General features: G+C 35.1%; 1 protein-coding gene across 1 annotated transcript; it reads left to right on the top strand.

The window, feature by feature from the left end:
• The first annotated feature begins 600 nt into the window (after positions 1–600).
• Positions 601–16316, top strand: LOC139139979 (beta-galactosidase-like). The gene is given in 14 exon segments (XM_070708959.1): positions 601–724; positions 1310–1476; positions 2146–2296; positions 3618–3776; positions 5841–6021; positions 6566–6624; positions 7519–7640; positions 7877–8033; positions 8362–8526; positions 9031–9135; positions 10207–10353; positions 11024–11161; positions 11164–11250; positions 13041–16316. Coding segments are annotated over 14 exon segments (1974 nt in total). The 5' UTR covers positions 601–646; the 3' UTR covers positions 13299–16316.
• Positions 16317–20205: the final 3889 nt, after the last annotated feature.

Genomic DNA, 20205 nt, shown 5'->3' with positions numbered 1-20205 from the left:
TTTTGAATATATTTTATCAATCATTCAATCAGTCAATCATTTCAATTGTTATTCAATTTTGAATTACCAGTTTCTGTTATATTTATTTACTTATTTTTTGTTTGGGGTTGGTTTGTTCATTTGTTTATTTATTTAATTGTTTTTAATTGGTCAGTTGTTAATCAGTTTTTTATTAGTTATTTATTTGTTTGCTTTTTTGGATGATGTTTGTATGTGTTTGTTTGGTTTGTTGGCTGGTTGGTTGATTGGTTTGTTTCGAAGTTTCTGTTTTTATTTGTTTTGTTTGTTTCTTTATCTTGGCTTCCCTGTGAACGAACAGATAGTTTATATTTATCTGAACCACATAACCTTCATATAGGTAAATAATAAAGGACATTTGATATTTATTTTGGAATTTGACATGGGAAATCAAAAGTACTTCTGTGTCCCTTGGTCCCATGTTTTTATGTTGTTTCATAAAATGTTACATGTCCGATTACCTTTGTATGTGAATACTTTCCTTGAGCACCGAGGACAGATTCATCTCTTCATTGGAGAGTGCTATAGCGCCACCTATGTTGAAACTACAGAAATGTCTATCGTCAGGGTCACCTTAAGGTCATACTATAAATCACCTGACTTTTCACGTGATAAAAGTTTGACTAACATGGCGGTGAAGATTAAATGTGCAATCGTCTCCCTTTCTGCTGTTCTTGTGGCTTCGTCGTTTTTCGGCGATAATGCGGTGAGAAATTCATCTACCTTTTGTCAGATTCAAATATGTTGTATCAATTGAAAAGTTTTCGGCCATTATCAAGTGAACTTATAATGCAATGAAAATTCGGATTCGGTACATTTCCATGCTTCAAATTTTGTTGTGGGGGCCTGGATTTCAAAAATAGATGCTGGCGGACACACCCCCTGATGTTTGTATTTGCGTGATTCCGTGCTATTGGAAATACCATGGAGGTAGTAGAGACCCCCATGGAAATACTCACCACACAGCGGCCGTCATGTAGTGGTTCACAGAAGATCAAAAAGCTGTTCGAGAAATCAAACAAACGTGACAATGCCACGAATAACATACCGCTCGATAAGAGCACCTTTCCATTATACTTTCTGTCAGAATACTTCCTTATCGAAGGGCGCATATGGGTGAATTTCATTTGTTCAAGGTCTTGAAGTCACAAAATTGGAACTAGTCAGTCGCAAATCTTTCTACCAAAAATTCTTCGTATGATAGAGAATGCATGTGAGTGACTCGTCTTGGATATCTGTAAATGCAACTGATTTGAAGATAACACAAATCATCAATCTTTGACCCCTAAAGGTCGCAGGGAGGTCGTTTACCGTTGATTACAAGGGTAATTCCTTTATGAAAGATGGAGAACCATTCCAGTATATTTCTGGAAGTATACACTATGCAAGAATACCCAAAGATTATTGGCAAGACAGATTAAAGAAAATGTATACTGCTGGACTGAATGCAATCCAGATGTAAGTAAAAATTATTGGTATCGGTCTTAGGAAGCTTGCAGCGATGGAAAACAGTATTTAGCTTTCACTGGTGCCTTTCAGTATACAGATGTAAATTTTTCAAAATTGAATGAATGATTTACAGCTATTTGCCTGATCAGAGAATCAGCAAATTAGTAAATTTCAAAAGAGTGGTTTTCTGAAATTATCTTTCTGACAAATATATAAAATTAGACTCAAAAAGTATTTCTTTTGAAAACGTTTCAATTCATATAGACAACTTATTTATATTTAGTAGAGGACTTAATTATGAAATTTCTTATCACATAGAAAGGACGTTCCTGTTTTATTTGAATAAAGTAATACCATACAGCTAGCCATTTTCCAATGTCACAATACAACTCAAAAGCTATCAACAATGCAACAGTTTTGCAAGAGAGTATATCAGCAGAGTTTCGTATATAATGCTGGATCCAAATCAATGTTATGTCAACCCTATTGACCATGGCTGGGTTAGTAAAGTTTCACCTGAAAAAATTTTCTGTGTAATGAGTTTCAATGTTAAAAGCTTATATTTACCAATTTTGAAAATTTGTTTGTTTGTTTTCTCCTTAAAGTTTTTTGTTTTATTTACGGGTATTTACATCATGTCTTTTAATATTAACTTTAATGCGCTTTCCTGTCCTTTAGATATATTCCATGGAATCTCCATGAACCTAAGCCAGGACAGTTTAACTTTGAAGGTCAGGCTGACCTTGCCACATTTTTACAGACAGCCAATGACACTGGGTTGCTGGTCATCGCAAGAATTGGACCCTACATCTGTGGAGAATGGGATATGGTATGTTGAATATTGCCAAGAAATCTCTTCTTTCTGCCAGTCAGCCACTCATCATTTCAGCCATACACAGAACGATTGCAGCATGACATTCTCTTTAGGGATTACATTATTATAGTACACTTTACTCTCAATGGCCAACATCATTTTGAAATTATGTTGTAAAAGATTTCGTAATAGATGCAATATTAATAAATGACAGTAGAAAATGGGTGTAAGAAAACAATGCATTCTTTCAGTATGTGCAAAAGCAGAATGGAACGGGATCGATATTCAGCAAAATGGCAAGTGTCTATATAATGACATCATGTTGTTATACTGTAATTGTCCTTTCAAGCTTAATTTGATACAGCGTTATTGTTCACAAATGGAACATTTACAAAGGTAATAAATTGTCTTCTTGTTGATTTGTAGCTTTAAAAGTCAAATGGTATATGTTTCCCATCTGTTCAAATATAAATTCGGAATACTTCCTAAGACATTTTGCTTGCAATTTTGAATTTTCAGTGATCAGCAAGTTAGGAAATGTGAACCCAAATTTTAATGGTGATACCAGAGTGATTGTCTATCTCCATCATTTTAGACCAATGATATGTTTCTGGTCCTTGACATTCAGTTAAAGTGATTCAATGATGCGATTTTCTATTGGTTTTTTTTTAGTTTTTTGGGGCTTTTGGGTTTTTTTTTTATGCTGGTTTGGCACTATTGATGCAACAGTTATTGTCTTTTATCACTGGCTGCATAATACTTATGTTTTCTTTTTAGCATTTTTGGACATGCAAACAGGGATATCAAGGATAGCTGTACTGATGAGTATGCAACCAAAAAAAATGATGTGCAGGTCCTGAAATGATGCACATGCTGACCAGAAACAAATTTTTTTTTGGACTTAAAGAGGATATTTTTGACTTTTCAGATGTGAAGGAAAAGTAACAAAATTTTGTCATTATGTACATACTGTACATATTACAGTTATGTTATTCTACAGCAAATATTTGATATTTAAGCGATAAAGCACACCCAGCGACAGTATACCACAAGATTTTGACCTGTTCACGACATATATGCACGAGCGATAGCGAGTGCATATATGAAGTGAACTGGTCAAAATCGAGTGGTATACCATCGCATAACAGTATATTGAAATTCTGGCTTGGAACATCAAAAACAGATTCCAACATACCACGGTTCTTTTCGCTACTCGACCAATCAGATCACTGTAATTGCGCCATCAATATACTGGTATGATATAATTGGAAATAATCTTCTTCTTTTACTGTCCATGGTTTTGAATCATTTCATCTTTTATATTTTCTTATCCAAGGGTGGCCTGCCTTCCTGGCTTCTGAAAAATAACCCCAATATCAGATTAAGATCATCTGATCCAGATTATCTTGATCCAGTCGGGAAGTGGTGGGACGCATTGTTGCAAATCATAAGTCTGTTTCTCTACAAGAACGGTGGCCCTGTCGTCACATTACAGGTAAGTGAGAGAAATTGAAAGAAGAAAGTGAGAGAGAGAGAGAAAGAAAAAATTTTATTAGGATGGAGATTCATCATTTGAACATTTTATCAAAACGTCACTTCAGTTTAAAACAAAATATTGTGTTCTTCTTTTAACCAGCCCCAAAGAAATTTATTAGGTCGGTCATGAAGTTTTGTTTTATTTGAGTATGACCCATCAAAAATCAGTAAAATTTGGCAAAAATCATGCGTGATTTTTGAAAATGCAAAAATGAAATTTGTGGTTTGAGGGTTTCTGAATAGGGTAGCTCAGGTTACTGGACACACTTATATTTCTTTTACTTGGCCATATTCATAATATGACACAATTATATCACAGCATACCAGAATATGCTAGGATTGTGCCAGAGACTTCCAATGATGAACAATATCAAAGAGCAAATATTAAATAATTTATTGAACAAATTTGTCTATCTGTTAATTTATGCACTTTTACTGACTGCTCAATTTCCACAAGGGCTCTTATAGGAAAATGTGTGAACTCTATCCAACAAAAAAAGGAAAAATCAAAATTAAAAAGTAGAATTGAACTACCATTTTCCTCATTCTTTCAAGTCACATTTCTAAGTGTCACTGACTAGTTCTTTGCTGCAAGTCAGTTGGATATTTAAATGAGCATACAACACTGATATGCTTGGAATTGAAAACTCTGGTGACCAATTTATGCAACACTCATGTGTACATAAAAATCCTGACAGGCAAACCGTTTACAAATACTGTGTACATTAGATCAATGTTTTGAATGCACATGTATTTATTTATTTATTTAATATATACACAATCAAAACATGTTAGAAAATTGTGAAGATCAACACTGTACATAGAGAATCATGATATAAAAAAATAACGAGACCGTTGTTTGCAGTCAAATTTTTCAGCGCCTGGTAATATTCACTCTGTGACTCGTGCATGATTTATTGAAATCCAGGGAAATTAAGTGCGAGCTGTTACTAATAAACCCTGGATAGTTTTCTACTCATATTCATCTACAGTACCTGGTAGGCTAGCCAGCATAATATTGATGGCTACAGTACCTGGTAGGCTAGCCAGCATAATATGGATGGCTACAGTACCTGGTAGGCTAGCCAGCATAATATTGATGGCTACAGTGCCTTAGAAATATCTCTATTCCATGTAACCAATGATTGTTAATCACTTTCTTACCCTACACACAATCTGTAAATCTACAATTTTAGTTAACCAAACAGGAAGGATTAGGTAGTAATGCACAGACGTCAATTCTAATTTAGTTTGCTGAAAACAGTGAAATGGTGTGTTATTTTCTTTCAATTGCCAAGAAAGTCTTCCTGTGATATTTCATGTAACATGTATCTAATCAGCTACAGTCAATTGCAGATATGCAGTCATATTAAAATGAGCGTTGTGAAATACCAGTAGTCCAGTGCAATATTGTTCATGAAAGGATAAAAAAACTGCTCACTCTTGCAAAAATAGTAACAGATCCAGAAATGTGAATATGATCTTTATATTATATTGAGAACTTTTGTGCTATGACAGGTTGCTAGTTACATTAAAGGCAATACCTTAAGAATCTTCCATGGCATTTTCGTTACAACTTTTGAAATCCAGATTTCCAATTAAAGGGTCAGTAATGCTAACTTTTGACGATTTTTTCATTATTTTTGTTTTGTATATCAATTGCAACTTCTTATTTTACCCTCAAAGAATGTTGAAACACCCTCTATTTAGCTTGTCTACTTATTGTCTATGTGTAAAATGCATGGTTATTGTTTACATTTGAATTCTAGTCCGGACCAGAGTTTACTTTTCAACAATAACAATGCAATTTACACATGTATGGGTTGAGTTGACAAGCTGAATACTGTGTATATCAACATGCCTTGGGAAGTAGAACAAGAAGTTGTGGTTGACATTCAAAAACAAATGGTGAAAAAATTATCAAAAGTTAGCATTACTAGTCCTTTAATTATTATCTATCATGAATAATGGTGTTCACAGATAATATTCATAGACTGTTGTGTTTCTGTATATATTTTTCAAGGTTGAAAATGAGTATGGTAGCTACTACACATGTGACTACGATTATCTTAGATTCCTGAGAAACAAAATCATTGACACACTTGGAAGTGATGTAGTGCTTTTCACAACAGATGGACCATCAGATTCTCTGTTAAAATGCGGTACACTGCAAAATGTGCTTACCACTGTGGATTTTGGTCCAGGTAAAGTTTCAATGATGCGTTTGAAAAAAATGCATGAAAATCTGATTCACATGACTGTAAAGCTGTAACTTTTAGTAATGCTGTCAGTATATCCGTTTTAGGGCTTTTTTGTTTGTTATGCATTCCTAAAATCTCTCACAGCCGTTGTTGGCTATTCCATGTGGCTCTCTCCAGCCCCTTTGAATACTTTGAAGGTGGTATAGCATGCTGCTCCTTCTAGCATGGACAGCAACTTTGCTAGGGTGCTTTTGTGTGTATTACTAGCAAGTTATAATTCAATGAGTTCAAAGGGTTAAAGGTCAAAGGGTAATTCATGAATGTAGCACACCCCTAGTATGATAAGAGGTTAACAACAGTTCAGGGAGACTAATGCACTAGATTGGGGTTAAAAGGTCAGCATCGACGGATTCAGTAACTCATAGAGTATCGAGTCTTTGAAAGAACTTTGTTGAATAAACAGCTACGGTACAGTGTATCAACTGGTGAATAGCATTACCAATGTCAGTCTACAGTAGTATCATATGAAATTTTTTTTTTTCTATAGGTGGTAGTGTTAAGACACCATTCAACAAACTGAGACAATTCCAGCCAGATGGACCTCTTGTATGTATTATTTCTCATTTCTGTGTATTCTTTCCATGTACAAATTATCAAAATGATTTTTGGAACAGGCATATTTTAGAACATTGAAATATTAAAACAAGAATTTTACATCTCTCGTACTAAAGAAATAGAGATTTTCTTTGGGCTTCACCCAAAGACATTTGTTTATTAATTTATTTGTTTATTTATTTGATTAATTATTTATCTGTCTGTCTATGTATGCATTTTGCCCTTACCAATAGCATGCACAGGCAGCCTTTCACACCATACATTATGCCGCAATACACAAGAAAAATCTCAGACAATAAATACCATAAAAACTGATATGTATAATTATAATTGACATCTCTAAGAGCTAGAGATTATTGCCACTTTAATACAATGCAATTTTCATATGGAGGCATTGTCTGACATACAAATATCTGACAAAATGTAAGTACCAGGAATGTAGAAATATTTGGTTACTGATGGCAAAAATAAAAGTACAGGTGGTTACAAGTAGTGTATATGCACATTAAGTTTTTGCAAAATGTCCTGACTTTTTACTAAAACTAAATTTTCACAGCCGGTAAATTTTAGCTGACAGCCGGTTGTTTTTGCCAGCTGCCAGCTATTTGCTACATCCCTGATTACTGACATACAATTGCTTGCCTATCAGAGACGATAAACCAAATTCGCCCTATCACTTTTCTAGTGAAATGGTCCAACCTTGTGATTAATAGCAAGAAAGTTGGCCCATTGTACAGGGTTACAGGGATTTTCTTTGAATTTTTCTAGAAAAATAAACTCGGCCCCAACCCCATGTCTGTTGAGATTTTATTTTTGCCCGATATTTCAAATGTCTCTGATGAATGAAATAATTTTCACTCAGACATATTTCCTTCATTATTGTAGGTGAATTCTGAATTTTACACGGGCTGGTTAGATCACTGGGGATCACCACATCAGACAACAAGCAAAGACAAAGTTGCCAAATATCTTGATGACATCCTAGCCATGAATGCATCAGTGAATATGTAAGTGAATTTGGAGATATGAGACCTGACAACCTGTGTTGGGTTGGCAAGGCTTACACTTTGTGTTTTAACAAACATATGCTGCAGAGAGACAAATGATAAAGTAAACATATATTATAAAATGAATATATTATCAAGATTAACATCAAGCTTCAAAGATAAGCTTCAAAGATAATCACAGGTTTCAAAGCTGATAAAAAATAAGTTCACTTCATAAATTTCCGTTACTCTTGCAGGTATATGTTTGAGGGTGGTACCAATTTTGGGTTCATGAACGGAGCCAACTACGCGCCTTATAAACCACAGCCTACCAGCTATGACTATGACGCACCACTGAGTGAAGCTGGTGATCCCAATGATAAATACATGGCCATCAGGAATGTCATCGGAAAAGTAAGTACGGAAAAAAGTCATGGAATTTAATCATTTTTAGCAGAGCTAGCAAGCAAAGTGCCCCATGGAGTCACATACATTGTACTTTGACAAATACAGTACAACTACATTATTGTATTTCAACAATGTCTTATTGTTATAATTTGAGCATGATATTATTGAATTATTCTTTTATGAATTCTGCTTCTGACTTTCGTGGAGTACTGTTTTATGTGTTGCTTTCTCACAGTAAAAGAAATTTCCAAGAAATCTGACAAATGGTCACAGAACCGCATCCACAGTAACAGCAAAATAAATTTCTAACCACACTGACTTTTTTCTCAATCAGTACCGCACATTGCCACCAGACCCAATACCGCCCCCAACACCAAAATCCAACTACGGCAAGGTCACACTGTCCCAGCTGGGTTCATTCTATGATGAAATTGATACAATGTCTCCATACGGACCAATCATAGCAACCTATCCAATCACTATGGAGGATATGCAACAGGTAGGAAAGCTACTCTCTTTAATGTCCATAATATTTTTCCAAAGACATTGTAATGAGACAGTGCCTTCCAGGCTCTACTTCAGTGAACGTTTTTATGTTAAAAGTTAACAAACAAAATATATCTTACATGGTTTTGTAGGACATTAAACAAATTAGAGAAATTCACACATCAACTGTTGATAAAGAAATGATATAGCAAAATGGTCTGGTACAGTAATTCTCAAGTAAAAACAAAGCTTTTTTGTAATTCTCTGCTCCAAAGGAATCATCACACAAATTTACAAAGACACTCAAGATATCAGAAATTCAAAGGATCTTATCAACCATCATAAGAACTACATCAATTCTAGTGCCTTTATCTTCTATAATTTCAGAATGAGTTGTGTTTTATGATCCTTGCAAACAACAGATCAATGGAAATTATGCCATAAACGGAGTGTAAAATGTGAATTTAAAAAAAAAAAGATGATGTAAGAGTAGATTTGTTTGTTCCTTTTGTTGCAGAGTTATGGATTTATGTTGTACAGGACTACAATAACTGCAGACTACAACAATTCTGTACTCAGTGTTCCTGGCATCAGAGACAGGGGATATGTTCTAGTCAATATGGTCAGTACTGGTTCCAAAAATAAACACAGTAAATCTATACGTGATGTCCATGCCCAAACTTCCTTTCTTGGTTGAAGAGGGCATGTTTGCTGCTCTAGTGGGAATTAAGAATGGGTATCTGTGTGCTCTACATATCAAAATGATAAATCACCCACCCTTTGACCCTTTCACCCCCGTGTCTGTGGATATAGATCCGCCATCCTATTGAAAACAATGGAGATGAATGAAAGTTTGATGAGTAAAGGAGAAGTTGTGACATCCAGCAAAGAGGCCGACAAGATAAATGACTTTTAGACTTTGAGTCCAAGAAACATTTACTCTCTTATTGTTTTTTAATTTTGTATCTGTTCATATTCTAATCTCTTCATATCATCTCTTATAAGTCATTTATTTTTCAAACTGTGCTGCAAATTGGTACAAGCTGAGGCATGTGACTCAATGAGATTAGAGCATGGCTGCTGGTCATTGGTCCAGCATGTTGACATGTTGATTTCATTTTGTCTTTGCTTTAAAGGGCCAGTAACTCTAACTTTTGGTGATTTTTTTCACTATTTTTGTTTTTAATGTAAACTATAATTTCTTGTTCTACTACCCAAGGGATGATGATATACAGAGTATTCAACTCAACTTGTACATGTACAGACTGCATTGTTATACTGGAAAGTGAATTCTGGTCTAGACTAGAATTCAAATAAACAAGAACGGTGCATTCCTTATATGGTATGTTGACAAGCTAAATAGTCAGTGTCTCAACATTCTATGGGGAGTAGAATAAGTACTTGTAATTGATATACAAAATAAAAATAATGAAAAAATCATCAAAGTTAGAGTTACTGGCCCTGTAAAATTGTCAGATTTCAGCACATTTGTCAGCTTTGTAAGTCATGAACTACTTAATGTATTGGATATGACAGATGTAGACAAACTTGAAAGCAAAGTATCAAAATTTACACATTATTTTTCAAATCTGCCAGATATCACTTTTTTGCTGGATTTCTCAGAATAATAAACTTCTCAGTTTTAACCAATAACTTTCTCTCATGCTGCTTCACAAAATTTTCTTCTTTCCAGACCGTGGTAGGCATTTTATCAAGAATGACTAATGACCCCAGCATCGGAACAACACTCAATCTGTCTGCTCAGAAAGGCGCTACACTGGACATCTTTGTAGAAAACCAAGGTCGTATCAACTACGGCAGGTACATCAATGATTCCAAGGTATGTGAGTCATCTGTGCAGTGTCACTTGCAACTGTTTGAACAAATTATATTGTATCTTCTGTATTGAATTCATACAACAGAAAAAGTTGGTCAAATTTTTATCTATCCCTTTAAACACCCAAGATGGTCTGTTGGTTTTTTGTTTTATTATTATCATTAGCAAATCTTTTTATTTCAAAAAAACTTCAGAAATGCAACAAGGCACAAGGACTAAAACGGAAATCACAAAAAGACAAAAATCGAAAGAGATGAAAAAACAGAGTGAAAGAAGGCTTACAAAGGCAAAATTGCTTTCCATTAAAGAAGTGTTTGATTATTTCCACTCGTTTTGGCGACATTTTCTTCTGAATTAGTAACACTTTTTACTTTTTCAATGAAAACGATAAGAGATGGTTTGACATTTAAAATCTTGGTTTTCAGCAGAGTGTGTATCTTTAGGAAGTAGTCAAAATAGCTCAAAATTCAGTAAGTTTTGCAAATATTCTATTTTTATTTTGTTTGTTTCTACGATCAGGAAGTCCTGCCAAGTTTCATCTCACGTGACCAAGCAAGAATTTATTTTTACAATGTAGTGATGTTTCACAGGGAATATTTGAAAGGGTGATAACCTGGAGACCTAGACAGTACAGGGAAAAAACAAGTTTATTTATCGTCTGAATCTTTTCCAGGGCATTGTCGGCAACGTAACACTAGATGGCGATATTCTTCAACCCTGGTCGATATTCTCCCTAGATTTAGATGCTGTGGTCAACCCAAGCCGTCTCTTCAACAAACACAAATACGTCACTTCAAAATTCCCCAAGTCATCACTCTTCAAGTGCCGACATTTTACAGCGGAACTTTGACAGTGGACACAGTGCAAGATACATTTCTCAACACAAAGGGATGGACAAAGGTGAGGCGAGATCACTGGGATATTTGTACAGTCAAAGAATTTTTATGTTTTCATGAAAATTAAATGTTCAGAAGATTTATTATGAATGGCAATTTTCTCTACTTCGCTTGTCCAGTATATATTCAGCATGAGTAGATATTTACTGGGTGATATCAAATATTTGCTGTAGAGTTTTCTTTTCAATTTCGTTTCCTGTCATTTCATTTGTTTTCATTTTATTTCATTTTTTATACAGCAAAAACTTTGAACACTAGTTTTATAGTCTAAAGTGGTCACAATGCCAGCCGAATGGCTTTCAAACACTGAACTAGTACCAAATGCAATAGATGCAATAGCATCTATTTTACATAATAGATGCTAAGTGATATATGCGGTCATTTTGATACTTCAACAGAAACTTTTTTAGTTTGAATATAATAAATCCAAATTTGGTTAGCATAGGGGCATTGATTTAACACGTTTTAGTTACAAAGAAAGCTATTGAATGACATTATTTTACAGAGCAGAAACATTAATCCATGACTGTGCATAACTTTTTGCTTGTCATATACTAATGTACAAAACCCTTTTTATATTTGTTGATCTGCAGTGATCACCATAGTTTAATGTAGTGTCCACTTGCAGACTGCCTCCCTTGGTAGGATCATATCATTTTCATTGTATAGGTCACGCCATTGTACTGTGAATTAGGACTGGATGAACAAATGTATGGTTGACGTTGTATTTCTCTCAGAATGGAGTCAGCTTGAAATAATTAATTAATCACTACGCTCCAAGAGTTTGTGCACCCTTTCTCTGTAATGATTTTCTTGCATTTTTCTGGGATAAGAAAACAAACATTCCAAATTAACCAGAAATTGCAGTTGCCAAAGTGTGCATTAATTTTCTTCAAGGCTTCCTTGCAAATTTTCAAAATAATTCTCTCTCATGACATTGTAGTTTGGTGCATATTAACGAGACAGTAATTTGTGATTACATGTTCACTGTAAACAAATGAACCTAGATACTCACCACAGAATTGAGCATGAATCATCAAATTTGCATTTCCAGGAATATCAGGATTCAATTTTGGTTTTCACTTGGGTCAGATTTATTCACCTTGTATGAAATGAGATAAAATCAGCCATACCTGAAAAGTTACAAGGCTGATAATATCAAGCACCCCTGTATTTGCTTTGATATTGTATGCTCTCCCATGCCATGCAAAGATGCTTCACAAACTGCCCTTGACAATTATCAATGCTTAATAACCTCACTCATCACGTTGCATAAACTTCATAAACAGTTAATTCACATCTGTATTAAGCAGAGTTTATCAACAACTATCAATGATTCTCAGCTCTGACCATTCCATGGATGATGACCTGTTTGACCCTCATATCATACACGACTTACATTACATGTACTTATGTTAGTGATTGTATTGTAGATATTCACATGACATGGAACACAAAAACAGTCAGACTTTGTTCCTCCAATGGCCAAAATTTTTGTGTGCTTTTCTGCTGAGGATAGTACAGCTCCAACAAAACACTGACTCTCACTCTGGGAAAGTGAACATTTACAGTTTGTTTGATATTGTGGCTCTCAAGTGATTTCTAAAGTTAAGATTTTGGAGATAGATTAGATTTTCCTGTGGGGAGGGGGGGACAACTAATCCTGTGGGGGAGGACAATGTTGCCTTCAAATGGAGCTTATGTCCCTTTGAAGAAATAGATACAATATATGAAATAGATGAAATTTTAGTGATCAACAAATCTTACTTAGTCTTTCTCTATCATTGTTTACAGGGTCAAGCATACATCAATGGGTTCAACCTTGGACGTTACTGGCCGGACATTGGACCACAACTCACCTTGTATGTTCCTGCCAGTGTGCTGCAATCTGGAGACAACAATGTTGTATTGTTTGAACTTGAGAATGCACCTTGCATTGGTTTCCATGGAAATGCAGTTACTAATGGTGACTGCCAAATTGACTTCATTGACCGTCCAATCATCAATGCCACATCAAACCACCTGGAAGGTGAATATTGGCGTAGAAAATAATATTTTTAGAAAAATTTATTTGTTTTATACTTGCCACTTTTACAAACAAGGATGTACTATACAGAGGCACACAGATTTAATCAAGATTGACCTACCCAGAACACAACACTAGTGCAGCATTTCTGAATTTTCAAAAGTCTTAACTTTCCAGTCAGCTCGGACTACACCATTGGGAAATGTGTCTCATTGGTCTGAAAGAATAGTTTTTACTCATTCATACGTTCAGGCAACATCATACAATAGGCTGTATCATAGGGCTGTCTATCTTTTTGTGTGCCGATCTATGAATGTTATCCCAAAAGTAATACAAAATGTTCTTAGACAAAGTTCATGTGACTTGAGTACATGGTAAACTTTGAAACACTTACATCTAAATACTTTCGAGATAGGTGTGGCTTGCATATTTAATGTTAATTTGCATAATTCAACATGCACAAAGGATGTAATACTTGGGAGAAATATTGATTATGTAAAGGAAACCATATCAGCACATAAGATAGTTGGTTTACTCAAGAATTTAATGTTCAGTGTCATGGATTATTTTTGAAAGTTATCTCAAAAAGTAGCCAGTCTTATTCTTAAAAATGTAGGATCACATTGACTCCAAGGACCATTGTAAAATGCAGAAGCTTTTACGGTAGAATGATGCACAGCAAAGTTTTAATGGGTGATGTTTGCATAATTCTAGCTAATTTGCATACTGAATCATTCTAGATTGTATATCTTGAAGATCTAGCATAAACTCGATATGGTCACAAATTATACCACTTAAGCAGTTGTGTGGGAAAGGCGGTAAAATATATCATCCTGTACAGACTGTCTTGTTATCGTTTGGAACTGATGCGTTTCTCCCCATCCTTCAGAAAAGGAAGAAATAGACCTGCTCCAGACAAGGAAAAAGGCTGTCTGTCAAGAGACAGATAGGTTTATTTCTTGTTTATTCACTGATGTGTGAATGCAGGTCATAGGTCATTTGTCTCTTGTACTGTATTTTGTTACAGCCCGCGTGGTAAGAAATTCAGCTTACAGAATGCCAGCAGCTCCAGTCGCTTATTTGCTGTTGCTGTGTGCTGGTCTGAAATGGTTTTGATTGGACGAGATAGCTCAATAAATTTCAATATGTGATAGCATAAGAGGCCAGATCATTGGTTAAATACTGGAATTCATAGATTAAATAATTATGAATTACTAAATCATATGCACATGAATTTCTGGTCTTCCTCAGATCTGTTGTCAGTTTGATTCACTCTCTGTTCTGAGACAAATACTCTGAATCTGTGCAGACAGAGATGCACAAATTTTTATAATGGCATTACAGTACAGATTTTACTACTGAGGTACTTCCAGCAATGGGTCATGGGATTGTTACCATGAAAACATACTCTTGACCTTTGACTTTTTATGCACTGTCAAGTAATGTTTGAGATAAAAACCATTCTACATTGCTATATATATATCTATACGATTTCGTGTATACATCAAGGTACAATATTTTAAAACACAATCGTTTAAATGCACTGTTATTACAATTTTATTCACGTTGTACAGAATATGCTCAGAGCCAGCAATTGTTGCACTGCAGATAACTGTTTGACATTGAGTCATTAAGGCGACAGCTACAAGTTCAAAACAGACTAAGCGATGATCACGTCAGTGATTTCTTGCTATTCAGAGAGACTCTAGATCATGTAGCAAGGGTAAAGACTGTAGGACACGGGGTTCATTTTTAGCCATATTACATTTCAATGTTAGCCTAAAGGGTATGTTTTCTATTCAGTAATTATTGAAGACACCCTAGCCGACAATATGGCAGATCGTCCATGTAGCCGACACGAACACGAAGTGTCTGTTACCGGCTACCAAAAACTATGAAAAATAGTAAAGAGTGAGCTACAAAATCACTATCAGTTTGAAGTTGAGGGTAGAATAAGTCTGTGCCTTTGTATAAAATACTATAAAAATAGTAGAAAGTGAGCAACCAGCTGAAAGTTAGTCGAGGAGACCTTTACTGCATATCATTTGCATCTCATTGTTGGCTACATGGACTGTGTGCCAACAATATAACCACTACAATATGACAAAGAAGATTAGATATACTATTCTTCAAATATGTCCTGAGGATAAAACTGTCTGTGTAACTCCTTCATACATACAGGGGTCCATAAACAATTGGACTTACCCAAAACATGGTGATAAGAGGGATGACAGGTACTGTATATCCTGTTTGCCACTGCATACATTACAAACAGTATTTTGGATGAAAGAAAGCAACTTAGAATTTTGTCACAATTACTCATGAATTCATATGAACACTCAGCAAGTTAGCATGAAAGCCCATGCAGGCAGCTTTTGTTGCAATGATAACATACCCCTGTACTTCTTAAAGGCTACCCGATTCCCTTAAACCGGCCATTCATTGTTAATTTGGTTCTCATTTCTACAGATTTTTTCATAATTTAAATGTTACTGCTTAGATAGAGGTGCAATATGCATGTGACCTATAAATTAAATCACAAATATCATAGACATTTTGAACATTTGACCATGTGGTGTTATTACATGTCCAGAGCAATTATAGTATGCACAGAATGGAGTAAGACATGTACAGATTTAACGATTTCTGCCAGCTAACATGTCATAACTGAATATTTTGTCTGTTTCGTTAGAGTCATTTAGATCATCAATGTGAAAGAAATATATTTTTGGCTTTGGACAGATTGTATTTGCTTACAATGGACAAGACCCAAGAAGAAATTTTTCAATACACAGAATCCATCATATCCAGACAATATTACAGTGCTAAGGTCAAGATATTTTCAAAAAAGATCACTGAAGTTTACACAGCTGGGTTAATGATTTATGTACTGCGGTCACATATCCACCATACTGTTGCATGCTTTGTTAGATGTTGTATGAACATTAGTAAAAATTACAACACAACATTTACTTCATTGCTACTCCCAGCAAAAACACTAAGTATTATATTCAGATTTCAATAAATGACAGTTCATCCCATCAGCCATGGTATCATGAGTGACTTTTTTAAGAACATTGCTATAGTTAATGTTATCAGTTATTGTTCTATGGACCATGACTTGATGTTGTAAGTATTACAACTTCTGCTGTGAGTTTACATCTGTGTGAAGACAATGATTGAACCTACTTTCTATGATTGTATGTACCACATTGACAATCAAATCAGTATGAGAAGTTGTAGTACATCAAAACAAAAACATTGAAAATGTACAACCCTGTCAGTGTTTCAAAGAAATACTTGCATTCCCAGTCATAGCACATACATTTCCTCAAAAAGACAAATAGACCATTAATAAAGTGAAGATTTTCACTTGAGATAATGACTTTTTCAACCTACAAGGTCATCAAAGTCTCTTCCAGATGAACTTAATGCCATTGGATGGTATGCTGACTCTACCCTGTGACAGAGATGCTGCCACCATACTAATTTTTGCATTAGCGCCCTCTATCAGGCTTGTAACATAGTGTCCAATCATTTCCCCGGTTACCACTCCAGTAACATGGTCAAATTGTGTGAAGTGTGAAGAAACATGACATTCTAAACTACAGTTGTTGAGTAAAGTTTTTGTATTGGTTTATCATCTAATCCACTTGACTTCTGCAGTAATCCGTGTGGACAAGATTACCTTAGGGGATACATTCATGTTTATTTTAACATGAATGCAAGACTGCTCCAGGGCTTCACTCTAAACATTCAGTAAACTAGTAAAGGCCTGAATCACTGCCTTGTAGGTGCCATGGTGTGGCTGACTGACGCAAAACTAAGCAGATGCATGAATGTTATTGTGTAGGATAGATTGCATAATATGCACATCAAAAATGCCTGGGAGCGTCGAGTTTATTCTTCAGAAAGTGAGATCGATCAATCACTTGGTATTTTTAGCCTACTTTGAAAGTAACACAATCTGATGTTAGTCCATTCCATTTTCTGTTCACATAACAGAGTTTGTACACCAAGAAACTATCACTATGAGTCAAGCAAGATTATAAAATCTACCACGGTACTTTAGAACATCATACATCTTCATCAGGTGGTAGGCCCTGGGGTTATAGAAAACCTGAAAAGTAAACCACTGACGTTTGACAATGTTGAATCTAATAGTCATCCATTGCAATTATTGCATAATCATCAAAATAAAAGTTGGAAGAATTTCAAACATTTTGTGTCTTTCTCTGGCCACTGTCTGTCAACATGTGACTCAGGAATGTGAAATACATCCTGTAAACAACTCAAACAAGTCCTTGAAGTGTTCATCTCTTCAATCATGTCTCTTCATACAAAACCAGAACACATCATTTACTTTCATTCGATGAAACACAACTTTTATTTTATAAGTGATCACATAATAGTATTAGATATGTATATTGCTTTCTCAGCGGCATTTAATTATTGACAACTTGAAATAGTATCATCAAGTTTAGCATGGACTCAAAAGTATCAACTCGTCATTCAAGTTCAACATGCAGACTGTGCAAGCAGTTATCCAACTTCTTGTGATTGATCCTTTTAAAAAGGTATGTCTTTTGTTCTTGTGTTTTTACTTGCCTGTAGTTGTGTATTGATGTTCATGTAAGTTTATTTTAAGTTTTATTCACGGCTGGGTCATTGAACTTTAAAAACTTCATGGCACAGGTTTTTGCCTCCAGACAATGGTTATTTTCACAGAATTTGCATGTCCAGTCTATCACAGGTTATTTACTGATGTGAAACCAACACCATTGCTCTGTCTTCTCAAGGGCACCTCACAATTCACTTTCTTTCTCTCCGATTTCAATTTTCACATGAATGCCTCTAGAGGGCGCTTCTCATCAAGGCACTGCAGTATTATAACCCTACCTTTAATTTGAGTGGTGAAAAACTTAGTTTGAGTGTATAAAAACTGTGGTTAAAATGTATTTCTTAAACTTTGTTAGAGAAAAACTTCAACAACAGCACTGAGATCACAAAACTAGTGATGGTACCGCTGGAACTTGACATTGACAGCAAGTCAGCATCAGATATTATAACACTGCATTACCTCTCAATTGAAATGCAGTTATTCTTGACGGAAAAGGCCACTCTTCAATCCTAATTGAAATACTATTTGTCTTCATGAATGAATACTTTGTACTTTTTAAAAGATTCACGAACAAAGTTGATAATTTTGTGATTAAATTTTCAAGCCCTGTGAGACTTGAAGGTACAGGCTATGCCTTGAACTCATCCTTATTGGATTTTTCATATCTTTTTTTCTTTACTTTATTTACAGTAATTTAGCCATGGCATGCCATGTTGATGGTGGACATATCTGCTACCAAAGTTTTATTTCTTGAAAAACTAACTTTTCAAAAAAAATTAATTGAGAAGTTCAGTCTATAGATTGAATGAACACTATTGGAGTCAAATGGCAAAATTTATTCCATCTGAACTATTACAATGAGAATTACCATACCCACTTCATTCTATTACACAATGTGTGTAGTTACTGGTAAGCTTTGTCTTTGATTTCGGTCTACCACTCAGTAGATCAGGGATTTTAAATTTTATAACAGCAGTCTTCCAGGTTTGACTATTTTTTTAACCAGGTTTGAACAGTACTGGCTGCATTTTTGGTAACACATCCAGTTTACCAAAGCATAGCCAGTAAATGCATTTTTGATGCATCACTTGTGGATTCTAGGGTCACTCTAAGTGTGACCTGTCCTGCCATTGGACTGCTCAGCTCTCATAACTTACAATTTAATGCTTTCAGCAGCGATGACTAACTCCATTGAGAATGGCGTGTTTTGAAGGCATCTTCTGTTTTACAATCCATTATGGGACATTTCAAAAATATTGATTGCCTTTTACACACTTTATGGGAATTAGTCATCTTTTAATGTCAGTGATCGCACACTAATAGATTACTCTGCTGTAACTTCAATTGGTTCTTCAACAGCTGGTCTTCCAAAACCATGCATTTTTCACCACCAAAACTCTGTTTTTCAAACAAAAAATTGCCTCACTATTCAAACTTTGTTATAATTGAAAAAACAGTGAGAGTCACTACATGTCATATAATCTTTCTTTCAGATAATGTCAGAAAAAGAAGTATCAATACCATAAAAAAGAGAATCATCTGGGTTAACTGCATTCTTCATTCTTGAGATCTTCATTGAATATTCTATTTCTGTGCTAAAAGTCTATGAACTCACCCATGCAGGTATTGAAAGTTATAAAACAGGATGTCTCCTCTTACATTTTGACATTTAATTTGGAAAAGATCTTTAGTATTTTATCGTAAATTAGCTGCATGGAAGACCTTGGTGACATGTTTGTTGACTTCTGTTCTCGTATTTTTTGATCTCTAACACTTGCAACAACTGAAATCAAACACAAAAGGAGAATACATAGAGCACTTATTCTGCTGTGCCAGCATCTTGAGGTAACAGGCCAATAACACCGGCATAGTTGGTAGATGACAATGTCTAGAATGCCTTTTGTGTCAAATTGATTGTTAACATGGCTTTTCTCACAGTAAACATCTACTATGCAACATGGCACAATCCCAGGATTGTTGCATTATGGGTATCAAACACAAAGGCTGAGTTTATCTCAAGTTGTCTGACTGCTTGCTGCCGTAAATTAACGTTCTGTGAAAGGTTTTGGAGTATTTGGAACAAACTATACATGCATGCAGTTTTTGAAACTTTGGGAAAGTGTCATGAAAAAACACTGGAAAGCGAATGTTGAGAATCTATGGCAGTAAAATTAACAGGAAACTCATTCTTTTAAAGGTTTAATGAACTTGTTGATATTCAAGTGTGAGTTGTTTACATCCTTCCAGGTATTTTCACTCTTAAATTTGCACATCAATAGAAGTGCCTTTAACCAAGGCTGTCCGTCATCCCA

The sequence above is a fragment of the Ptychodera flava genome, chromosome 9 (genome assembly GCF_041260155.1).
Source record: "Ptychodera flava strain L36383 chromosome 9, AS_Pfla_20210202, whole genome shotgun sequence".
Classification (NCBI taxonomy): domain Eukaryota; kingdom Metazoa; phylum Hemichordata; class Enteropneusta; family Ptychoderidae; genus Ptychodera; species Ptychodera flava.
Note: the sequence above shows the minus strand (reverse complement) of the source record. Positions and strands in the feature narration are given on the sequence as shown.